Source organism: Anas acuta, chromosome 1 (genome assembly GCF_963932015.1).
Source record: "Anas acuta chromosome 1, bAnaAcu1.1, whole genome shotgun sequence".
NCBI lineage: Eukaryota > Metazoa > Chordata > Aves > Anseriformes > Anatidae > Anas > Anas acuta.
In genome coordinates, this window is record NC_088979.1 from 195,709,072 (window position 1) to 195,730,504 (window position 21,433).

At 35.7% G+C, this 21,433-nt stretch overlaps 1 protein-coding gene across 2 annotated transcripts in view; it reads right to left on the bottom strand.

The window, feature by feature from the left end:
• The window catches only part of SEMA3E (semaphorin 3E), a 150,014-nt gene extending 141,885 nt beyond the window's left edge, over window positions 1-8,129 (bottom strand). Inside the window, exon 1 of one of the 2 annotated variants that reach the window (XM_068669957.1) lies at window positions 7,277-8,129. In XM_068669957.1, coding sequence (XP_068526058.1) covers window positions 7,277-7,403 — 127 coding nt within the window. In that variant the 5' untranslated portion in view covers window positions 7,404-8,129. The remainder of the gene's footprint in view (window positions 1-7,276) is intronic. The other variant, XM_068669959.1, reaches the window with a different exon arrangement.
• Window positions 8,130-21,433: the final 13,304 nt, after the last annotated feature.

Genomic DNA, 21,433 nt, shown 5'->3' on the forward strand with positions numbered 1-21,433 from the left:
TACTTGCACAGAAACTGTAAATGGAACCTTTGACATACCATAGTATTCCAGAGCTCCTGCAAATTACAGGTAAAATAAGAATGAGAGCAGACTAGTAGAGAAACAAAGATGCATTACTAAGATGATATATTCACCTAGAGCAGCGTAGCTAAACAGTGTATCCAGATGCCTGATTGTAATGTGTTGCAGTTTACAAATCCTCTGAAAATGTCTAGCATCAAGAAACATGGACAAACTGAGAAAAAAAAAAAAAAAAAAAAAAAAAAACAACAGATAAACCATTCCTTGTATTTATAATGTTTTAAAAAAATCTAAAACTACTTTTACTTAGTTGATTTTTGTAAGCGTGGAAGTGATCACAAGGTAAGACTAGAAGCTGAACACATAATAATACAGTCCTGCTTTATACTGTTTTGAAAATAAATTTTAAACCACTCTAAAAGTCTGCCAAAGGTATGCAGCACGGGCAAAAACATATCGATTTATAGTTTCATCAAAACTAACAGAAGATGCTTAAAAGAGAAACACAGTTATATCAACATTAAACTCAATTGGTTAACATGGTGAACTACCTCTTCCAAAATCAGAATTTGTAGCTTTAAAGAAGATCAGAAAAAAACAAGATAAAGGGAAAATTGAGTTCATCAGTTTTTATTAGATGACAGAAAAGAGGAAACAATAGGTTAGTAACATTTGTTTTTGAAACCATGAGAATAAATATTTTTATTTGCTTTAATCTATGTGTAAACTCAGTTTCTCAATCTGAATCTTGCAGTTTACAGTTTCCACTAACTTAAAGATGGAATTTATTTTAAAAACTACTCATATATTGTTTCTTCAAAACTTAACATTCTGGCTTCACAGGAGTTTGGAATTAAAGCTAAACTACAGATTTTTATTTTTAATAATATTGTCTTTTAACTCTTATTTTTATTTAGCATTTTGTTTCATGTTCAGTCATGAATCCTTAATGGATTATTTAAATGACAAACATTAACCATACAACAGAAAGCATTTCAAATAGTATACTCAAGCTAAGAGGGTTTTATCTGTAAAACAAAGATTTTTATCTTTCTTGCTGTAGGCTATGAATTTCTTTAAGAGATTTTTTTTTCTTCTAATTAATGTTGACTGCATGTTATAACTTCCTCATATTTGCCTAGCTTCGTGAAGAAGACTAGGACAGCAGTTTTAATAATATTTAGTATTCCCATTGCACAGTTCTAGAATATTTATTGACCTAAAGTTTCTCAAAAAAAATGAAACAGATGCTTGATGCTCACCCTTGCACAGCATACTGTAAATCATACAAACATCATTAATCCTGCATTTATTTAAGTAAAATGTAATTATCTATTTATTTATTTATTTAATTTTTATTAAGTAATTATCAGTACAATATATGATGAAGAGTTAAAAATAGAAGATGGTGTTATCACTTTGAAAGCAGGGAGGCAGCTGTGTGGAAGCAGTAGTACGTAGGATATTTTGGGTTTGCAACTTCACATGCCACTTAGTCCTTTAAAGCAAAACCGGGAAAGTGATTCATGTTACGTAGCAAACAGTCTACTTCTTGCATCCACAGCAGTAGTGCTTATCGCTTTCAAGTTCTGCTACAGTAATACTTACAGAAGACTTTGTGAACAAACTGCAGTTATGAAAGGAACTGTGATGAATTCTCTGCCAAAAAGAAATGCAGTCTTGGTGAACAAGTGCATCTAGGATTACTTGGAAGCACTCCCAAACTTGCTGCCAGTCACCTCTTGTGAATTGGATAAATAATAAACCTAAAGCTTGTGTAAAGAATCAGTTGTCTGACCAGTGGGAGGACTACAAAAGCTCTCTTCTCTACCCCACCAGTAGCTCTGTGATATCTGTATATCCTTCCCAAAGATGTTTCTGTACTGACATTGAGTTCTATGTGGTCCTGAGGGTTTGGGTTAAAGGAGACTGTTTATCACATGCCTTTTTTCTAAACACTTTTAATATCAGTCTTTATACCCAAACACATTTTGTAGACCTGGAGCCATAATACAGGCCTTTAGTACCTCAACCCTCAGAATTACACTGTTCTTTAATTTACTATCAGAAACAAACAATCAAACAAAAAGATATCTGTTACATATATATATATATATATACATAATTTATAAATACATCTATATGTGCATTCACATAATATAACTTCTATCTACTTTATTTTGTACAGACTTCTCCACACTATATGCAAGCATAGATCAGAAACCAAATCCTTATTTTGGTACAGTTTCAGGGTGATTTACGTCTAGCATGAATCTTTCTTGCATTTGAACTTTTCTTGGTAGGAGAACTAATTTTTAATGATCATTCAAAACCAAACTTTTATTACAATGAAAGCTGTTAAAATAGAAAACATTTTCATGCACAAAATTTAATCAGTCATGATTCAGTTAGGATTATGTGGTTAGTCATTAATTAGCCATGATTTATGTGGCTAGGTGATTACTAATTGAAAATTCTATATGTGCATTAGGTATATTTACCTACTTCAGAATTCACAAATGACTGTCTAAAAATTACCTATGTTTTTGTTATTGACTGTAGTCATTAGTCCCTCCATAAGTTTTGCTGTCATCTAACTAGACTTCTGACACAGAAATATATTATGAAGATACCTAGTGATATGACTAGAATAATGAATAGCAAGACATTGCTACAATAACTACACCATTCGCTGAAATCAAATTTGTTTTTGCAAGTAACTTTCTGATTAGAGAAACTAAATTATAATCAATAAAATTTGAAGAAATGTCTTAGTATACTTTAAGTAAAATGAATTATAAATTACAATTATCAAGAAAGCTAAAGTAGGCATGATGAAAGTCCTGCAAATGGCAATGAAACAATTCTTCTACTGTAGCAGACCTCAGCATTCCTCAAAGATGATTAGCCAGACCTAACAGACCAAAATTCTTATGTATTGTCTTACATTACACATTCTGTGTATTAAAATCTGTATGTGAACACAGAGAATATCGCTTTTCTTCCTTTAAACTTCAGTTCTCCCTTCCTCCATCATATGCTGCTGTTGTTTGAAATATTTATGTTTGGAGAATAAATTGCTTAAATCCAGATTCTTTCTTTCTAAATTCATTCTGAACCTTCTTCCTGCTGCAGCTTTGGTCCACTACAGCATGTAGCAAGCAAGAAGGAGATTTTTGGACTGGAAATGCTACTTAACCATACCTTTTCCAGGCAAGAATAGTGTCCAGAGTATAGCTATACAACCTGAGATCAGGCAATGTCAAAATGCCTCAAGTTATTCAATAGCAATGTAAATGGGTATAAAGGAAAACAGATCCCTCAAGATCTGCAAATCTCTGTGCAGAACACACTATACCAGATCCCATTGCTTCAACAAAATTGTGCAGACTGCCACAGGGGCTCAACATCTCACTTTCATACTGTTACCTTTGCTCTTTAGCATATCCACAAGCCAGAAAAAAAAAAAAAAAAAAAAAAAAAAAAAAAGAAAGAAAAAAAGAAAAGAAAAGAAAAAAACAAATGCACTGAAAACCATGTGTAAGGCTTGAATAATACAATTACATCCTTCATGGGCTCTTCAGGCCTATATGCTTCTAATGTAGTTCTACTAGGCTTATATAAATATATCCCTCCTACCCTTTGGAAACCTAATCCATTTCAATCTGTAATGTAAATAGTTTCTTTTTAACACACAGTGTGTGCTGATTTCACCTTAATTATATATATCCCATTGCGAGAACACAAACTGTGGGATACTGGGAAAGAATTTAACCAGCAGCCAATAAAAAATAGGGGCTGAAGCTTGGCCTCCATTAACACCTCATTAGGCAGAGCCTGTACTGTACTTAAAATGAGCTAATGATTTTTAAATGTAGTTGTCAACCTACAACTTCATAATGTAGAAACTTTATTTCTCTGTAATATTGAGTGAGCAATAACACATTTTTATCTGTACAAATCAATATGAAGATATTGGAGTACGTTATTACCCCAAGCAAGATCTTCACTGGTCGTTATAAAACACCAGCCTTCAGCATGACCATACTGCTAATACCACAGTTCATATTAATTGTAGTATAAATTTTCTGGTGAACAAAAACTGCTGGTTTGAGGAAAACATGAAGTCCTGGACTTGTATATAGTTCAACTTTCTAAGAATAAAGTTAAAATCATAAAATGACTATTAGGTGGCTATAGGATTAATGTAAAAGAATAGCAAAATTCTCAGGTTTGAATTTAATATGAGGAAAGAGCATTCTCTATGATACTAAAAATCACCATTACAATTTACATTAACCTGACAGGATGAACAGTAGTTCAGGAATGCAGGACTTTGATTAACTCCCACTGAAGCTGAGTAAATGGCCATAGAGTCAAACAAGGGTTGCACAATATATCCCTTAATTGGCAAGGGGATTGTGGTATTTCTATCCATCAGGTGACCCCTCTGAACAAGGGTTAGGACCTGATCTTGTTGCAGTGGATTCGAAGGCATGTGTGTACTGCAGGTGAAGATTGGAAGATTGGTTTATTGAGGGCAAAATGTTCTCAGTCACTGTCAGTTCCTTGCACTTTCACTGAACATCATTTTAATAAAGTAATAAATAACTAACTAAATAAATGGAAATGAAATTTCTGAATTTATAAAAATCTTAATGTCTGCATTTGTAATTTATGGAAGACTTCTCTTGGCTTTTTTTTTTTTTTTTTTTTAGTAACAAGATCTTAAAGTGGACTAGTTGCAAAAACTCCCCTGTTAAACTTATCAGTCAGCACTAGCTTAGCTTTCTGGAATCCCAATTAACTGTCAACATCCAGTTACAAAGGGAGGCAGTGAACAGGCACTGCTTTCATGTTTCAGGGTCTTTGCAGTGAAAAATATAACTGAATTTTTGTCTGTTCCACCCTCAAAATTTACACATATGGACTTCACTTTTCTGTATGAAAATGGCAGCTCACACAGGCTAGAGCAGTTCTGTAAAGAAGATGCACAACACGCCCATGACTAGCTGGTACCCAAAGCAGCATCCCTTTGGAGTAAGTGCAATTAAGATGAGGGACCCTCCTGCTGTTCCTGTTTGATTAGTGAATACAGCAACATTTACTCATAGTCTTCATGCTTGGATGCTACATTCTTTGGTTGGGAGAATTACAAGAGCTGTTTCCAGGGTGCAGGCAGGGATGCCATGTATAACCTTTGGCTTTGGATATGTAGTCAAACACTCACTCACTGCAATACAGCTTGTAAAATCAGTCACATTTCATAAGTGTGAAAACTGTAGCAGGCTACTCTACAAGGTGAAATATAAGATGGTGATGTCTGTATTCATGGTAGAGAATTTGCTTGGGACAGGTATACCTGTGTCACTGGATCTGGGCAAACTGACATCAGCTAGGGGAGGTTTGGCCCTCATTGAGGAATGGATGTTTTAAAATCTCCTTGAAAATATCAGAGTTATAATGTGTTATGTTCAAATTACTGGCTCCCTGCTGAAAATGGAAGTAGTATGCAATGAAATGTACACTGATTCCAACCAGCGGAAAAACAATTACTCCTACAAGTTAGCACAGAAGCAGTTAATAGTTGCAGAACTATAGTCGGGAGCTTGCCAAAACTAGCAGCTTGGACCAGAGCCTTGGACCAACAGAACAGTAGGTCTATTTGTCTCATTTACTCTGCTTTTCTCATCTCCTCAACCCCTTTACAAGTAAACAAATATCTATAATAACAATAGTCTTAGTAATCAACATTAATAGTTTTAATAAATCAACATTCAAATACACATTTTCAACAAAAAAGATGTGAGAGGATTATATAATCATAATTTATCACTCATTCCTACTATACTTTGAAAACATTGGCTAAAAAATAAGTGATTTATATAGTAAAACAGATCATATAATTTATTTCATTGATAGCAATTAATTGTTTACTTCCAAGAGAGCTTTTCATGACAAGTCTATATTTCTTTAAAATACATTTCACTGCCCTATAAAAGTGAAACCCATTTCTTAAAGCTTTCTAACAAGACATTCAGACCAATTACCCTATTCTGCTTCTTCCTTTATGATCGGTAATTTAGTTTGCTATATAAAACACAATTAAACCTTGTTTAGACTAAAGCTGTCTACACGTGGAACTGTAGCTGATGCTAGATTTTAAATCTTAGCCATACTTAAAATAGGTATTCCAGTATATTTCACACTGATGTAGCTTAGTTATCACTTTCATAAGCACAGAAATGTACTTGAGTAAATTAGCATTCTCTCATTCCCAACAATGTCAGCAAAAAGGCATTTCCTTTTCATCTTTGCCCAAAAGGTAATATCAAAAACATTACTGATTCACCAATAACCAATTTATCTTGTGCATTTGCATTTTTCACCTTCACTGCAATAACTCCCTGTCATATTTTTCTAAGTACATCATTTACAAGTGTATATACTGCTATAGAGAACTGAAATTGCATGGTTACGCACAGGTATTTATAGATATATGCAGGATTAAAACTGAATCATAAAGAAGAGTTTAAATCACATGCAATCCAAGACAGAACAAGGAGATACTTTGAAGGCACTAAGGAAGAAGGTTTTAGGCTTCAGGTAAACTGGAGGAAAAAAGAAAAGAAAAAAAAAAAAAAAGGAAAAGAAAAAGATGCTTATAAGTATTATACACACATATGTAAAATAACATTTTACTTTAGGTAACAGTTAAAGTGCAAGCAGACTTACATTGGCAGTTAGTCATTTTAATTATAGTGTGATGACACTTGCTAGTTTAGAAAATGAATCATATGGTTGCACAGGAATTCAGTCTTTTTGCCTTAGCTATATTTGTGCATAAATAGAATTCTAAAAGTGAAACAGACATTCAATTGCTTAAGGATTACTTGATGCATAAGAGTATATTTATTCAGCAATAATTTCAGGTTATCTTCTCCATGTTATTAGCAACCGGACATCCTTCTTAGAGCATGGAAGATAAGTCAGAATGACAAGCAAATCTAATACACTTTCAGGTAGAAAAATACTTAAATAGCCTAAAATCAGTCATTGCAAGTGCCTCAAATCTCTCTGATTTTAATAAACTCAATTATAGACACAATTTAGTACAGCATAATTTCCAGGATTTCTGAAGAGAAATATTTTGCTCTGTTAAAGGACCACAGTTGAACCCTAGTGCAATACTTTCAGTGAAATCAATGAATTTACATTAACATAAATTCTTTAAAAACCTGACATATTGACCTACCTTTATGTGACAGACGTAACCTTGGCTGCCTCGTATCTGTTGCATGACATCCCATCGGTAACTCTAGTAACAAGCTACAAAACGCCAGTATTAAAATGTCCTGGGCAGATGCCATCCTGCCCAACATTGAATTCTTGTGTTCTTCGCTGAATTGCTGCTGTTTGTTTGTTTGTTTGTTTGTTTTCGTTTTAAGGCTCCAAGTTCCACTTCTACTTTCCCAGCACAGTTAGATATCTCTCTTTGGTCAGTTTATGGGGTATCTGTACGGGAAATTCCACGTTCATCAAAAAAGTACACAGCCTCAGCTAGCCATTTGTCAAGCTGTGCAAATGTCATGTAAAAATATTCCCTCCCTGGGATAATTGTTTATAACGTGCGAGGACATTCCAAGGCGTTACTCTGCAGTGTTGTGTCTTGAGCTCTCTTTAGCAACTCTGTCCGTGGATTCAGGAAGAAGCTGTATTTTCAGTCCCTCCTGCAGGGCAATTCATTCAGAGAAGGACGGGAAAAAAAAAAAAAAGAAAAAAAAAAAGCAAGCACCCTCCTCCTTGGTGCTCTTCAGAACTCAGCCCCTTGCTCTGACTTGCCGAACAGCCAGTTTTAATTCACCTTTCACCTTAGCTAATTAAAAACAAGAAGTGCCATTCCCTCCTGGAGTTGCAGGATCCACCCAGCGGGGAAGCCAGGCTGTCAGGCTGCTGTATTTACTGAGAAAGTTCAGGGAGGGTTGCAGCGATGTACAGAACTAGCTGCTTCTAGGAAGCATTTTAATCCACGTGCCATGCACTGAATCCACAATTGCTTCATGGTTTCACTCTGTAAAGCGTCAGTAGAAGGGTCAGAATTCTTCCTGTCCTTCCCTTCTGAAAAGTCATTTCGGCTTTTGTTCCCAGCTCAGTTTTAGAGGAGGATTAACCCTTGAATTAACTATTTATGTCCATTATCATTTAGAGTCATTAAGCAGCATGGTAGTAAGTAGTTCAGAACAAAAAGATAGAAGTTGTATATTTTATTTTATTTTTTATTTTTAAAAAGGTGGGTTTTATGATTTTTTTTTGTTTTGTTTTATTATTTTTTTCAAATGTAGTTCTGTGCAATGGCTTCTCCACCTTAATTTTTAACCATCTGAGTCAGGAATCCTAGGCGGTCTATACAAGTGAGTAAAATTACTTGTGGAACTGAATGTCTGTAGGATTGGGCAGCATTGGGGAAAAAATAATAATAAAAAAAAAAAAGCTGTGACAACACGATAACATCAAATTTATAAATATCAGATAGCTGCCTCTTACACTGAAACTACCAAATACCAGAAAACATAATCTCTTTTTCACGTCTTTGTAATTAAACATCATTAAAAGTCACATCATTAGAAATATATCTGTGGCAAAAACTAAGGTCTTGTAAATAAAGACTATAGATTCATGTCTGAAATATGTTAATGAAGGATTACAATATTCTCTAGCATAAAATCATTTTGCACTTTGTGAGCTGTATTTTATTATTAACAATTGCACTACTTTAATGGGGCTTTAATGTTATGTTAGGTCTTTATACTTCTCATTGTTTTATACAGAAAGAATCACAGAGAAAGAAAAATGAAAACTAATATATGAATTTGAAAATAATGCACTCAAACAAATTCTGTAGCCAAAAAGGATAGTGATGTCTGGAGAGAAAGATTTAATAAGAAATTTCTGAATGCCAGCAAACTGAAAAAAATCTAGTACAATAAAATAGTGAAAATCTAATAATTGTAATGGCAGGATACATGGATGGGAGAAGACAGATCTGTTCAAGAAAAATGAAAGATACAAACTACTAAGATGGGAAAAAAAAATAAAAAATAAAAAGTAACTGGGGAAAAGACAGAACTAAATCAATGAGAATGCCCAAGGACTCCTGGAGGCATTATAATCAGAAGTGGGGAAGAGGTCATGTCTACCTGTTAGTTCTTCAACAGCAGGTCATGTACACATACCTGGGCTAGCTTTAAATCAGTTGGAAACTGTGCCACAGTTAAACAAGAGGAGCAAGAACTGAGCAAGAGCTAAGTCACACAGCTCTTTGCTCTATTTCTTGCACACACATTGCAGGTTGTGTTAAATTGTATATTTATGTTCTGGCTGTAGAGCCAGCTGTCTGGCAGTAGCACAGCATGCGTGCTTCGGACATTGTCTGTAGAGAAGACAATGCCTTTGCCTCCAAACACCGACCTCGGTACAAGCTAGTTTATCATCTATCTGATAGGGTTATTATCAGCACCTTTCTGTAGTGCTGTGGCATACCAATGTGCTGCATTTGACCATTAGAAGCTGCTGTAAATGAACATGTTCTGGTGCCTGCTGAGGTCAGGGAAACCTCTCTGAAAACTGGATTTATGTCTTTGGATGTGATTCTGTTAGCTTTTGTAGAAATATTCACTTCTTTTTTATTTATTTTATATATATATATTTATTTTTTTTCAAATAAAGATGGAATTAGGAGAATTCTGGAAGGCTCATTCCTTTTAAAATGTAGTTCTGCAAAATTTAAACACTTCCCATTCTGAGGTAATCCAAATAACATTTTTGCTTTGAAGGATCCTGATATGGAAAAATTAACACCCTTTCTAATTATTGTATATATTTTCAAATAGGCTACAAAAATCCAAATGCATGCTCAAGCATGAAAACTGAAACCATATTTAGTGAGTAAACTGAAAATTAGTGTAACCCCCCATATCTCTCTAGAACTGTCATCCAAACTGTGATAGGGTGTTATTTATTCATATTCTCAGGATACAGCTAATACAGTAGATGCTGAAGGAATCCAATTATTTAGAGTTCATATATCCTGAGGTGGTATGACAAAGTTAGTGCGTTGAGTTCAAAATTATTTCCCTAGATTTTGCTTTAAATTCTGGTTTCATTTTCTAGTTAGGGAACTTGAGGAAAGGGAAGGATGGAGCTGCTGTATTATTTTGTACTTGGATAAGAGGAAAGGTGCAGCAGGTCTACTCAAACACACTGTACATACAAATAAGGGCAATTCCCCGCTGATGAGTGCTTACCTGCGCTCACTTGCATTTCAAACCCCACACATCGCCAGCCATTACATAACTCCTTGGCTCCCTATAAACAATGTGACTCAGGGCCAGAGCTCTGGCAGCATCAGAAATACCCAAGCAAGCCAATTTTCATATTTGTGCCTAAGGACAAAGGTGTTTTTGTTTGTTTGTTTGTTTTGTTTTGTTTTGTGTGTGCATGTGTCTGACCTCTGATTCTTGAGTAGGGTGGGCTGTGTGGGTTCCTCAGTTTCCTTTCTCTGCCCATGGATGGAAGGGCGACAGAGCAAGGGTTCACAAAATCTGGAGCTGCTGCTGGATGTTGAACTTTTAGCTGACTGGCAGCAAGAGGTGCTGGCATGGAAAAGCAGTAAATGGCTGCTGCCCATGAGGAAAGATGACTGCACTGGAAAAAGACCCCACAAGAAGGAAGAGAAAGGGAAAAAATCATATATTAGTGTAAACAGGAAACTTTTCTTTCCTAGGAAAAATGAAAGTTCACACCAGATGAGAACACTTGCTTCATTTTTCTAAAATTGCTGTATAAGGACTGTAAGACTTACACCAGCCTGCACCCATACACAAAAAACACTGATGCAAAATGAGTAGTGGATAGGTACACACAATTTCAAATCAGAAAAATGTGGCCTCAGGCAAGGCAGTCAAGCTCTTTGCCTCAGTGTCTTTTCAATTAAACAGACATACGGTCTCCCCTCAAGGGGTGTTTTGAAAGATTTGTTCCTGAAGGATTTTAAACAGTAGGTAGAAGGATGGCAACTAAGATGTTCAAATATTAGGATTCTGCCTTAAATGAGTACAAACACAGATGCCCGAGGGCTTCAGAGCCTGTATGATGTACACTGCTGGGTCTCTGAAGAGTAAACACAGTGAGTTTACTGCCTATTTTCTGTTAATAAGGCAAACACAACAGATCTCTGTCAAACCTGAATTTATTTCAGTAGCAAAATCTCCAGTTAAATGTATGTTGACAGATATATAAAAGCTCATGCCTAGAAACGTGTAAGTAGAACATAAATAAAAATTCAAATGCAAACCATGTATTTGATTGCTGAAGTAGAATTTGTATAATTACTCTCTATTAAAGAAGACTACATGATTTCTTAAGAGAAAACAAAGAAATAAAGATTGCGTGTACATTTGCATTCTGTATATACAGTATGAAAGTCTAATAAAAGAAATACACATTAGTTATGAATTGCTATGTAAAGTCTGTGAAACACTGTTTGATTTGCTGCAACCAATGTAGATCGAGAACAATTCTAATGAAGTCACTGAGACTATAAATCTAAACACTCTAATGCAAAATTCTTCTGACATATTGTGTGAACTGGTTTAAGTTTAGCTGATAGAGTGAAGTGTAAACACAGGAGCATGATATAAATAACTAGATCTGCAGCTACTAGCACCAGTAACAAATTCTAAACATTATAACTATAAAGCAAAATGTTTAGAAGTTTTAATACTAGGGTGGTCCAAGAATTGCCATAATAATAACTTAAAACCAGGTTTGAAAGCTACAAGGTTACCTCCTTTTTCTGAAGACAATACGCTGAGCCATGGCAGGAAATCTGTCATTCTATTTTGGACTATGCTTGCAGATCAAAAGAAGGTGTGCAATCCCAAGAGGATCTGTGTAGCCTTCACTGAAAATTAATGATGCCTGAATCCTCACTAGTCCTGTAACAAGTGGTAGAAATACTGCACGGGTAATCACATTTTCATTTATTTAACAAACAAGCCTATATAAGACAGTAAAAGAAATCCTTCTCTTACAGAACTTCATTTGCAAAACTTTTTATGTCATTGTTTATACACTGAGCATTACAGTTATTATTGACAGTTCAGCTTTCAAATTCTGTGATAGAGAAATACTTTGAGATGTGGGAGATGAAGGAAATACCTTTATATCATGTAATTTTTATCTCTGTCTTATCTCTGCCTTTGAGGTGAGAATTCATGTCTGCTCCAGCTTCCATTGGAAAGCCTCTGTTGTGACAGGAGTATGAGAGGAGACAGTTACAGAGAACTGCTCATCATCAGCATGGTGTGGATACTGCAGCCTCTTAACTCCTAATCAACCCACAAAAATTCTGTGGACACATTAAGCAAGATTTCTGACAAGACACAACAAGAACATGAAAAAAAATGATCCAACAGGTAAGTCTCGATAATTTCTTCTGAGTACTCTCTCAAAGAAGGAAGCAGAACCATTTGGATGACCCCACTGACCCTAGGGAGGATATGTTAACTGATAGCAAAAGAATGCTGCCAGATCCTGTTTGATACAAGGAAATAGTAAGAAATAATAACAAAACTTAGTCATCGTGTCGAATTTTCATATTATAAATGATTTCAACTTTTGCCTTTGTCTTCTGAAGCTGGATCCTAACATTATGTGAAAGTCAAAGTGTTTATAAGCAATGACTTCAGGATGGGGAAGTGTTTCTCTTGTTTTATACACAGTAAGTTATCTCTTTGATCTAAGATCAAATTTATACAATATTCATTAAGCACAAGATTTTGACAAAACATGAACCTGCACTTCAAACTACCCACAAAATTATACAGTAAATTAATGCTCTGGAGGAAGAAAAAAAAAATCCCAGTTGAATTACTTCCCTCTTGATTCCAGGAAGACTGTTTTGACAGGTAAATATTGAAACTTACTGTCCTTGGAACTTTGTTGTTTGCTGTACTATCACTTCTATAACTAAATACAGGTGAATGACAGTAATGTTTGGGCCATATATCACTTCCTTTGATTAACCTATAAAAAACAATGGAATAAATGCTTCTTTCTTCAAAAGCAGACTTTCTGAGGGGTTATTCCTGAAATCAACTCCATGTGCCCAACTTATGATTAGTACAGGGGTCACAGAAATATCTAGGGTTAGTTATAGATGAAAGTTAAATTATTGATTTCTCTATGGTGTGTATTTTAATGATATTTTTGCTACTAAATATCTGTTGAAGTCTGTAAAAGAAAAAATAAAAATGAAACAGCTAGTTGTTTGTTGAAGACCAAGATGAAATATGGCATGTCATCTTTTCCACTGATGACTGAGAAGGAAGAATGTAATGGTCAAAAGTCTAGCATTAAGTAATTAAGGGTATCAGATATTCCCTGCTAATTTAGAAAGAGGGACTTTGCTTTCAGTTGATTGATGATTCTTCATTATACTTAAAAAAAAAAAAAAAAAAAAAAGCTATTTATATAAGAACAGTATCTTAAAGGTGACATTTTGTTGTTTTATTTCTTGGCTATTAGTTGTTCTACCCAAGAATGAAGTGGTTTGGCTGTTGACAGAGAAAGCCACAACCAAAAGTTTACTTTCCTTGATCAGACACAAGATCAAACTTACTAATTTTATGTCTGAATCCTATGGCCATCTTTTAGTGTAATTATTGTCTCAAAGGGGAAATGGAAAGTGTAAATACTAAACTATTTTGACCACAAATCAGTTGTAGGTTTTACAGCTGTAAATGCATTTTGATGCAAAATATCTGAAAATTAGTTCCAGTTTTATTGCATGCTAATGGATTTCACATTCCTACTCGAGCAAGGTGATGACATCATCAGGCTGGATGCATGTCCTGACCTATATTTAGTTTGTATTCTTGCTTACACCTATTAGTGGAAGACACAATGACAAATCCTAAAAGCAGAGAGTGAAATTGATATATGCTCTGCTTTGCCTCAGCAGGATGTAATCTGCTTTCAAGAATGAATTAGATTTCTCGTGACAGCACCAAAGTCCAAAAACTGAAGAAAAGACAAAGGAAATCTAAAGAAAAAATTTCAGGCATTTAATATGAAACATGCTAGAAAAGGAGCTGTCTACACTTGACTGCAATACAGAAAGAAGCTTAGTTGTTATGCTTCTGTGTCACAGTGGTTAGAACATTAATATTCTCCATAGTTTAAAGAGATTCATAGATATATATATGAATCCTTTTTCTGGTATCAGGCAACTAACATTTAAGTACTGTGATGCTGTACTGAAGCACACAAATCCCTGATATTTTGTAGCAATTCCTGATTCCCAGTAGCTGATCTCTCTGCAGCCATAGACAGCTTTGGAAGTGTGGGCAATGAACCTTTCAGATTCTGTAAAAAACATCATAAAGGGATGTTTCAGTTACTCCCACTAGTGTGGGAGTAACTGAAAAATCTATTTTCTGTAAGGGTTTTTGAAATCCCAGCATTAACCAGATCATCACCTTCATGGGAGAAAACCCCCAAAAATCCATCATTACCTTTTTAACTGCCTTTGCACACACACATGCCTGTGCTGCCTTATAGCCAAGAATATTTCTGTGTAAGAGAACTTCTTGTCTGATTGACTTACTGACTTTTGCTGTGTGTTAGTTGAAACAGAAAGATCTGTTTTTGCATTCAGAACTTGGGTGTTCTTTACACCATAAACATATTTTTTACCATCTGCTTTATTACAATGATAAAGAAAGTCATCACTGGATTTCTTTTTTGACATCAGTCTAGACAAATATTTATTTGAACCACTAACTTTTGCTTAAAAACAAAACAAAACAAAACAAAACAAAACAAAACAAAACAAAAAGGAAGCTTTAACACAATTTCTTTATTGAAGAGCCAACAACTTCAGCTTTCAAGTTTCTGGACAGGATATCAAACATGATATGAAATTAATATTTTAAATTAGCTTCTTGAGGAAAAGAAAGAGGAGTGTCACTTTATTTTCCAGATAGATGCATGAATACTTGATTTCAGGGAAATCTGTTTTCTGTTTGCCAACATCATTTATATCATTATTAAGTGTAGATAAGTATTGTATTACCCTCATCTGTTAAGATGTTGCTGTCTTCATAGCAATTTGACATTATTCCAGTATATAAAATCAATGGTTACAGTCATTCAGTCATTAGAATGACTAGTTAGAAATCCAGTATTATAGCTGGATAGCAAAAGTTCAGTAGTATTGCCAAATATGAGGAGGGGAAAAAAAAAAAAAAAAAAGAATCCTAAGAATGTGCTAACTGGTACAGAAACATCATATACAATGAATATGAATTTCCCCAATTCAAAACCAACTAAAAAACAAGAAAATGAAGGAAAACTAACAACAACAACAGCAAAAATCAAGATAGAAGCATAAACAGAAGGCAAATGATTGTCTATGTGAATGTTGAAAGCTATCTTGTAGGCAAAGGAGGCTCACTCCCCTACCATAGCTGAATTGAAGTCAAAGCAAGCTGTGTGAAGGAAGGTATGAAGAAAAATCCAAGAAAGCATTGTGGCAGCAGGATGAGTTAGACAACAGACTAGCTGGCTCAGGATGTGGTTAAAACCATGTTATTTGGGTCATTTTTAACTAGGCTACCCTGCCCTGCAGGGGAGGTGTACCGGATGATGTATTAGCTGCTTTCCACCCCTAGATGTTATGATCTTATAAATGTTGTGGCTCAGGACCATGTCTATTTTGAATTAACTAAACCACATTGTACATAATACAAGGCAAGGATTAGAGAGCTGATTAATTAACCAGTTCAAGTCTATTTATATTGGGACTTCATGAGGGTATATTGAAAACCACACTTCTCTGGTTAATCCCACTGTAGGGATTCTCTGAATCATAATTTGTTTTTATATAAGTGACCATGTTCCTCCTACACCAAAGGAGGGTATGACCCAAAAGGAAAAGTCACCATAGACTTTCGTTTAGTCTACTATGACTTCCCTGCTCTAACACAAAGCACATGTGTATTCCCTAAAATAGAAAAGTTAAAGTAGGCAAAACCAGAAAGATACAAATTATGTCTGCCTGAGGGAAGCCCTGATTTACAATATAGCAAGTAATATGGTCTGGTGCTGTTGTGCAAGCTGATGCTCAACATGACTGCCAGACTGCCATAGCAGTTACTATGATATAGTTTTAAAAATAATAATAATTACAATATTATGCAGTTCTTCAATCATCTGGGTTTTAAAACACATAATCCTCTATTTTTTATCCCTGTATATGACTTCTGCTGTTTGTGTAGATCTTATTTCTTCAGTAATATTTTCCAAGGGTTTCAGAGCCAAATTATTGCATCACCAAAAATACCAGAAACTGGGTAGCCTCTTTTTCTGGTAATGTAAAATTACTTGATTCAAATTCTATTAATAGTGAGAGGTGGGAACACCAAATTATAATTATAATTTTATTGGTGAAAAATGTGAATATGCTAAAAATATTCATTCAATAAAACCAATTTTATAGGTTAAATTCTCCAATACATACAGAGGATAAAGAATTGGTTGGATGGCCACAGCATGAGTTACAGCTCAAAATCAAGGTGAAGGCCACTGATGAGTGGTGTCTCCCAGAGGTCTGTCAATGGACTGGTTGTCAGACAACACCAAGCTGATTGGTGTAACTGTTACAACAGAAGGAAGAGATGCCATCCAAAGCAACCCCGCTGGCAAGGGGGATGGAATTAGATGATCTTTAAGGCCCCTTTCAAGCCAATCTGTTACATGGTTCTGTGATTCTCTGAACTCTTTCACCCTGTCTTCACAGAAGAAATGCTCCAGCCCTTTGATCATCCTTGTGGCCCTCCTCTGAACTCACTCCAACAGGTACATGTCATTCTGGACCTCAACAGGCTGGAGGGTTGGGCTGAAAGTAATCTCATGAAGTTCAACAAGGGCAAGTGCAGGGTCCTGCACCTGGGGAGCAATAACCCCAAGCACCAGTACAGGCTGGGAGCTCACCTACTGGAAAGCAGCTCTGCAGAGAGGGACCTGGGAGTCCTGGTGGACAGCAGCCTGACCATGAGTCAGCAATGTGCCCTTGTGGCCAAGAGGGTCAACGGTACCCTGGGGTGCACTTGGAAGAGTGTTGCCAGCAGGTCAAGGAAGGTGATCCTCCTCCTCTAGTTAGCCCTGGTGAGGCCACACCTGAAGTATAGTGTGAAGTTCTGGGCTCTCCAGTACAAGAGGGACATAGAACTGCTGGAGTGAGTCCAGAGGAGGACTACATAGGTGATCAGAGGACTGGAGAACCTGTCGTATGAGGACAGGCAGAGAGAACTGGGCCTGTTTAGCCTGGAAAAGAGAAGACTGAGGGGAGACCTCATCAATGTGTATAAATATCTCAGGGGACGGCAATGAGAGGATGGAGTCACTCTCTTTTCGGTTGTGCTCAGTGACAGGACAAGAGGCAATGGGAACAAACAGAAGCACAGGAGGTTCCATCTGAATATGAAGGGACATTTCTTTACTGTAAGGGTGACAGAACACTGGAACAGGTTGCCCACAAAGGTTTTGGAGTCACCTTCTCTGGATATATTCAAAACCCACCTGTATACCATCCTGCACAACATGCTCTAGGTACACGTTTGGCAGGGGAGTTGGACTTGATGATCTTCAGAGTTCCCTTCCAAACTTGGCCATTCTGTGATTCTTGTGCTGATGGCTCCTGTTCTGGGGGACAGCACTCCAGATGGGGTCTCACAAGAGCAAGGTAGAGGGGAACAATCACCTCCCTCAACCTGATGGTCACATTTGTTCTGGTGCAATCCAGGATACGGTTGGCTTTCTGGGCTGCAAAGGCACATTTCTGGCTCATGCTTTCAAGACTCACAGTCCCAAGACCTTCTCCTCAGGTCTGCTCTCAACCTATTCTCAATACAGCCTGTACCTGTTCATGGGATTGCCCTGACCCAAGTGCAAGACCTTGCATGTCTTTGTTAAACATCATGAGGTTTACATAGGCCCACATCTCAAGCCTGTCAAGGTCCCTCCGGATGTCATTCCTTCCCTCCAGCATGTCGACTGCACCATACAGCTTGGTGTCATCTGCAGACTTGCTGAGGGCGCACTCAATCCCACTGTCCATGTCACCAAAAAAGATGTTAAACAGCCCCAGTCCCAATACTAACCCCTGAGAATCGTTAGTCTCCACTTGAACATCAAGCCATTGACTGTAACTCTTTGAGTGTGATCATCCAGCCAATGCCTTGTCCTCCTAGTGATAGGTCTGTCAAATCCATATCTCTCCAATTTATAGACAAAATTGTTGTGCAGGACAGCATAGTTTCCAGGCAGATCTGCTCCATGATCTTGCCAGGTACGGAGGTGAGACTGACTAGCCTGTAGTTCCCTGGGTCTTCTTGAGAAAACTATCCCATTAATTGAATAATTCCAGAGGCAACTACTTTTCATGGAAATAACAAAGAAGTGATTAAGCTCACAGAACTGATAAAGTGTGCACAGGTAACTTGGGGTTGATTCACTAGGCCAATGATTAGAAGTCAAGATGTGAAACATCCAACTTTAAACTAAATTGAAATGTGATTTAAACCCAGGAATCAATTTTTATTTGTTTTTAATATAAATAAATATTTAAACCATATATAATAGTGAGATGTATTTCTGCATGTCTACCCCAAGCTAGAAGGCTATCTGACATAGATGTACAGATAAACCTACTTGAACTTCCTTTCTGAAGTTTAATATAAATATAATTTTTCATCAAACAGATATAAATAATTTTTAAAGAGAAAAATAATTTCATATTGTCTTCAACCTGAAAGTTCATTTTCACTTTTAAAGTACTGAAATACAGTTATTCACATAACACTATTCTGAGGACCTCAGCAGATCTGGTACTCAGTTCCCATGTTAGATCAGACTAAAACACTCAGCGGAATGGAAGCCTGTCTGAGAAAGATTACTATTATTTGTCAGTTTTATGGAAATGTGCCATTTTCTTCTAAAAAAGGGGTGTGCTTGATCAAGAAAGCCTGCCAACTAAAAGTATATATTTATAAATACATAAATCTTGATCAGCCATAAGCTGGGAGCTTATTTCTCTGTGGGCTGAGCACCCAACAAATGACCAATTGACTTCACTATTTGAATAGCTGTGAGATGGGAGGAATGATTTTGTACTGAGGGTCATTTTTTATTTATTTCAGTTCAAGGGCCAGTAATTTTCCACAGCTAATATCCTGTTTTTAAATTGTCTTTAAATGATCCCCCTAAAAATAAAATCATATACGCACGTCTTTACTGACACTTAACTTTTGGGAAAAGCTTAATCTGTCATTACATTAGCTCTTTCCAGAGATATTCTCAGAAATTTGTCTATGGATAAAGACTTTGAACATTTCACTCAAGATTTTAATGCTCACAGTACCTTATGTTATTCTCTTATAATTTCTGTAGATGATCCACAACTTCAACCTAAAGACAAAACAAAACTAAATGTTATCTTAGAAATATAATAACCAAATATATTTTCTGCATTTATTCATTTCAGACTTTCACTTGGCAGTTATTCACCAGTATCACCTTCCTCAGTCATCTTTATAATAAATTAATGCTTATGAAGAGAGCAGTCTGGCTTAAAAGAAACAAGAAATAAAATAGAATAAACCATAAAATTATTATTTTATTATTTTTTTTTGGGGGGGGGGGGGGGGCAAAAGAACTAGAGAGCCTTGGCACCAAAGAATGTTTGCAAAGTGTATTTCTACATGGAACCAGTGCAAAGAGGTCAAGATAGATGAATAGTGAAATTGAGAAATCATGTCAGGTAATTGTTTTTAGGATAGGATATGAGAAAAATGAAGGGAAAACTGCATGAGAGGGTTTCAAAGGAGCTAAAAGGAAAATGGAAACTGACATGTTATAATAGAAAGGTACCAATTAATGTAGCTATGGAAAGGTTGGTTGGTGTTTACAGACGATTTCAAATTTGCCTCCACAGTCACAGGAGAAGCCAAGAAGTTTGTAAAGCAGTCTCTTTGACAGATTTAGGGACATTTAACTCTAGAAGTGACACCACACAGAAAGTGACAGTGTACACTGAGGGGAAAAACAAATTACCAGTCTTGTTCATAAAAAGCAACTTTATTTTATACAATCAAATCAATCAAATATATATATATATTATATATATATATTATTTTTTTTTTCCTGAAGCTCTCAACAGATACCACATGTATTAAACCTACCTGAAAATAGGACCCAGACCAAATATTTTATACTGACCACTTGACAATAAAATTATAAATTAGACTGCTGTAGTTTTTAATGTTGTTATTGTTCTGGACTGGATTTGGCCTGGAACAAATTATTAAATTGTTTGGTACTTGTAAAGCTATGAATTTGAATTAGAAGCATTATTCATTAAAGTATATTAATTTTGGAACTATATTCTTCATAGATTTATAGTTTTTCTCTGTGTTACTTTGAACATAGAGAACAGAAAACATTTAGGAAGAATAAAAAATAATGATCAGCAGGAGTTTTGAGAACTGTTTTTAATTTGGATCTTGTCAACTCAGGCTGCCCTTCATCCCTGTGGGGTTTCCAAAGCCATCCACATTTAATTGACCCCTTGGTAGCAAAAAGCTCATTTAAATTTCCTGATCTTTAGTCCACTGTAAAAGCTTGTAGCAGCACTTGTGATGCTGCATTGATCAAAATATCCCCCAAGTGCAACTCTTTTTCAAATTGAAATTTCTTAAATCTTTTCACCTTACAAATAACATATAACATTTTGGTCTGAGTTCCTTCTTTTACTGATAATATTTTTATTAACACCAGATAGTGAAATGTGATTCTAGCCCTCACTGTATATTTTGGATTAAATTCCCTTATAATAAAAACATAATAAATGTAAAAAATGTGAAGTCTTTGGAATAGTTAACAATTATCCTTTAGATGTCCCCCACCACTTTCTTCCCTTTCTGTGAAGTTTCTTTATATGAATAATTTCTACATCTAAATAAACATGAATTTTATATGTATATATATTTGTAAAGATACTTTCTGTTTTGGAGAACTGCCTGAGGCTTATGATTTTGAATCTTTGGTGTGAAGATGCTGAGATACTGGTACACTTTTTCCTTTTGCCAAAGTTTGACAGGCAGCAACAAGAGCTAGTTTCAAATTTTATAGAGGCCGGTATAAAAACACTGTCTCCATCCACCATCTTAAGTTATACAAGCACTTTTAGTGCTTGTATAATTTATTTTATTTTATTTTTATTTAATTTTTATTTAGCCTCAGTGGAGGTGCGGGGGAGAAGTTTGACAAACCTTGTTTAACAAACTTTTCA